Source organism: Microcaecilia unicolor, chromosome 11 (genome assembly GCF_901765095.1).
Source record: "Microcaecilia unicolor chromosome 11, aMicUni1.1, whole genome shotgun sequence".
NCBI classification, from domain to species: domain Eukaryota; kingdom Metazoa; phylum Chordata; class Amphibia; order Gymnophiona; family Siphonopidae; genus Microcaecilia; species Microcaecilia unicolor.
The window spans coordinates 197,167,600-197,170,971 of record NC_044041.1 but is presented as its reverse complement, the minus strand read 5'-3'; the positions used below and the strand labels follow the sequence as shown (position 1 = coordinate 197,170,971).

The 3,372-nt window shown below is 46.2% G+C and overlaps 1 protein-coding gene across 1 annotated transcript; it reads right to left on the bottom strand.

Annotated features, from left to right (window-relative positions):
• Positions 1–339: 339 nt before the first annotated feature.
• CNR2 (cannabinoid receptor 2) lies at positions 340–1,510 on the bottom strand. The gene has a single exon (XM_030219462.1). The coding sequence runs from the start codon at positions 1,468–1,470 to the stop codon at positions 367–369; it is 1,104 nt and encodes a 367-aa protein (XP_030075322.1). The 5' UTR covers positions 1,471–1,510; the 3' UTR covers positions 340–366.
• Between the last annotated feature and the right edge of the window lie 1,862 nt (positions 1,511–3,372).

Here is a 3,372-nt window from a genome sequence, read left to right as displayed (position 1 = left end):
TAAGGGAAAGGGAAATGGGACTTGATATACTGCCTTTCTGAGGTTTTTGCAACTACATTCAAAGCAGTTTACATATATTCAAGTACTTATTTTGTACCAGAGGCAATGGAGGGTTAGGTGACTTGCCCAGAGTCACAAGGAGCTGCAGTGGGAATTGAACTCAGTTCCCCAGGATCAAGGTCCACTGCACTAACCACTAGGCACTCCTCCACTCCAGGATGCAAATCTATCTCATGCAAATTGATTGTGCATATTTCAACTGGCTGGATGTGCCCTGAGGCCTGGGTTGAGAACTCTTGCCTTAGATTAAGGAAGATTTCATACTTTGATTGGGTTCTACTGAAGCAGGGTAAAGAAATTATCCTTTTATGTATGGGGATTATGTGTGTTGCTAGCAGAGTAGAGAATAATTCCATCTGATGATGCGTATCCATTTGTGTCCTGCATCGTATTGTCACATACGGTATCAACCACAGAAGTTTGGAAGCTCTCATCCTCCTGGCTTCCTCCAGCAATCCCCAGTATCTTCCTGCAACAGAAGAGCCTGTTTATCAATTCATGCCTCATGTTCCTGCTCCTCAGAGCGTATATGATAGGATTGATCATGGAGTTCAGCAGGCAGAGGGTGCTGCAGAATGCAAACACCCTCTTGACATCATCGTTCAGGACAGTAAACAAGCCATAGATCATGAAGAAGAGAACCGGAGACCAGCAGGTCACAAGCACGGTCAGCACGAGCACCATGGTTTTGGCAAGCATGACGTCCATCCGTATTTTGGCCTGTCTTTTCCCAGGCTGCACTTGGTGGCTGTTCATATCCTGCTGATGCTTGCGAGCCTTCCAGAAGACATAAATATAGGCGTAGGTGATGGCCAAGAGCAAAGTCAACACCAAGCAGATCCAAATGCTCAAATAGTTGTTGTCAATGAGGGGGAAGAGCTGTGAACACAAGGAGTTCAGTGTGCAACAATTCCAGCCCATTAAAGGCAGATAAGCAACGATTAGCGTAATTACCCAGAGCACAACCAAGGCTAGTAAAGCCCTTTGCTGGGTCACAATCCTCTTATATGCCGATGGCCTATGGATGCAAATATACCTGTCAAAAGCAGTTAGCAATAAACTGCCGAGGGATGCAGTAAAGGAGGTAGTGACGGCCCCCAGCTTAAACAGGAAGAGGCTATAAGACCCCGTTTCTTTAAAGACATGAAAATCCACAAAGGTGTACGCAAAAATCACACTGGCCAAGAGGTCGGCCAGTGCCACACTGCTGATGAAGAGGTAGGAAGGCTTCTTCCTCAGATGCGAAGAGGCAAAAATCAAGTACAGCACCAGCAAATTCTCCAGGATGCAAACCCCCCCCAAGGTGATACACAGAACAGCTACGGCAATCTCCTGAGAGTTGGTCAGGACCATGTATGAGTCCACGTTTACGTAATCACACTTAGTCGTGTTCCCCTGTGTTTGATTCATCCTCCCGTTAATCCATCGCTGCTTTTGTAAAATCAAGATGTGTCTTCGGAGTTCTCCGCCTTCTGGCAAGCTCTAAGGAAGAGACAAAAAAGAAATGTGAAAACATCTTGTTAATTAGTATGGACAATCGGGAAGTACAGAATTATGTTTAGTCAAGAAACGGTGTAAATTTTATTAACGTGTATTTAGGATGGATTATTGTAGTATGCTTTATTGAATAGGTTAGTTTTCAATAATTTACGGAAATTATTTATGCCGTGTGTTGGTTTTATTAATTTAGGTAATTCGCTCCATATTTGCGTACCTATATAGGAGAAACTGGATGCATATGTTAATTTATATTTCACTCCTTTGCACAAAATGCACAAAAGTGGATTCCAAAGCATACAGTGGTGGAGGTGTTGAAGAAAGTTATTGAAGAGAGAGGGCTTTTGGCACCTTACCTCAGAGGTGCAGCTAGACTCAATATTTTGGATGTGCCCAGAGGTAAATTGGATTGGTCCTTCTACCTGCACATGCCCCTCTCCCCCCACCCCACCCCCTTCCCACCCCACCCCACCCCACCACACCACACCACACCACACCACACAAATATCTTCCAGGAGATAATTTTTAAGAACAGGAGAGCTAACGCCCAGGTAGTGTGCATTACTGCCAGAGTAGTGTGTGTTCCTAGCGCTAATTCTGAGTTTGGCATGCGCCAAATTCCATGGTAGAAAATAACTTTCTATTTTCTATGGTGGGGGGGCATTCCCGGTGGTAACCGGCAGCGCACCCATGTTGGCGCATGCTGCATGGTTACTGTGGGGGTAGCACATGAGCCCTTACCGTTAGGTCAATGGGTGGAGGTAAAGGCTCAGGTCATAAATCGGCACGAGCTAGTTTTGATATTAACGCAGGCCCATTAAAAAAGAGCCCTTTTTCCAGCCACAGTAAAAAATGACCCAGCGTGCACCTAAAAGACATGCCCACACTACCGCAGGCCACTTTTTACCACAGCTTTCCACCTACCCCACATCTCCTCCCTCTCCTCTGTGGCGTCCTGGCATCTGCGCTCCTTTCTCTGAACCCCCGTCCTTCCCCGCTGTACCGTACAGGCATCCTCAGCACCTGCAGTGATTCATTCTCGCTGCTTATGCTGGACCTACAGGGCTTCCATGTGGTTGTGTCCCAGCCTCAGTGACATCATTGCCCTGTTTCCTGTCTGACGGGACGTGGCAGATGGAAGCCTGGGTCGGTGCAAGCAGCGAGAATGAATCGTTGCAGGCACTGAGGATGGGGGGAAGAGAGCAGTGTGGCACTGCCACTGGGTGGGGCCTGAGCCAAGAATGGGTGGACCTGTGCCCACCCAGGCCCACCCATAGCTACGACACTGCCTTACCTGTGTCAGGGGACAATATATACACAACCAGCATTTTACCAATGGCAGCACTCAATTATCAACGTCAGCCCAAAGCACTGAGAATCAGCTCCTTGTGGCACATATTGACCCCTAATGCAAGGAATCTTCATTTGTTTTGCATGGCCTGTGATGCTTGCATCCTTCTCTTGACCAGCTATTTGGATAAATTTTCATTACTCCATGACTCGCAATTTAGGTTCAGAAGCAATCATAATACAGAATCCTTACTTCTTGTGCTATTAACTAAAATAAGGGTTTACTCTAAGCAATGGTGTTCAATCTCTATTGCTTCAGTTTGATATTTCTGGGGCATTCGATATAGTAGATCACTCAATTCTGCTTGCCAGGCTTGCTCATATTGGGATAACAGGCACCGTTTAAAGGTTTTTATAAGTAATCGCAGCTAATGTGTATTGAAGCAAGGAGCAAAATCAGAGTCCTGGAAGCCTGTATGTGGTGTCCCTCAAGGATCACCTCTTTCACCTGTTTTCGTTAACACT

Coding starts and splice junctions, on each gene's coding strand:
- CNR2 (XM_030219462.1), bottom strand. CDS start 1,470: ATGAATCAAACACAGGGGAACACGACTAAGTGTGATTACGTAAACGTG.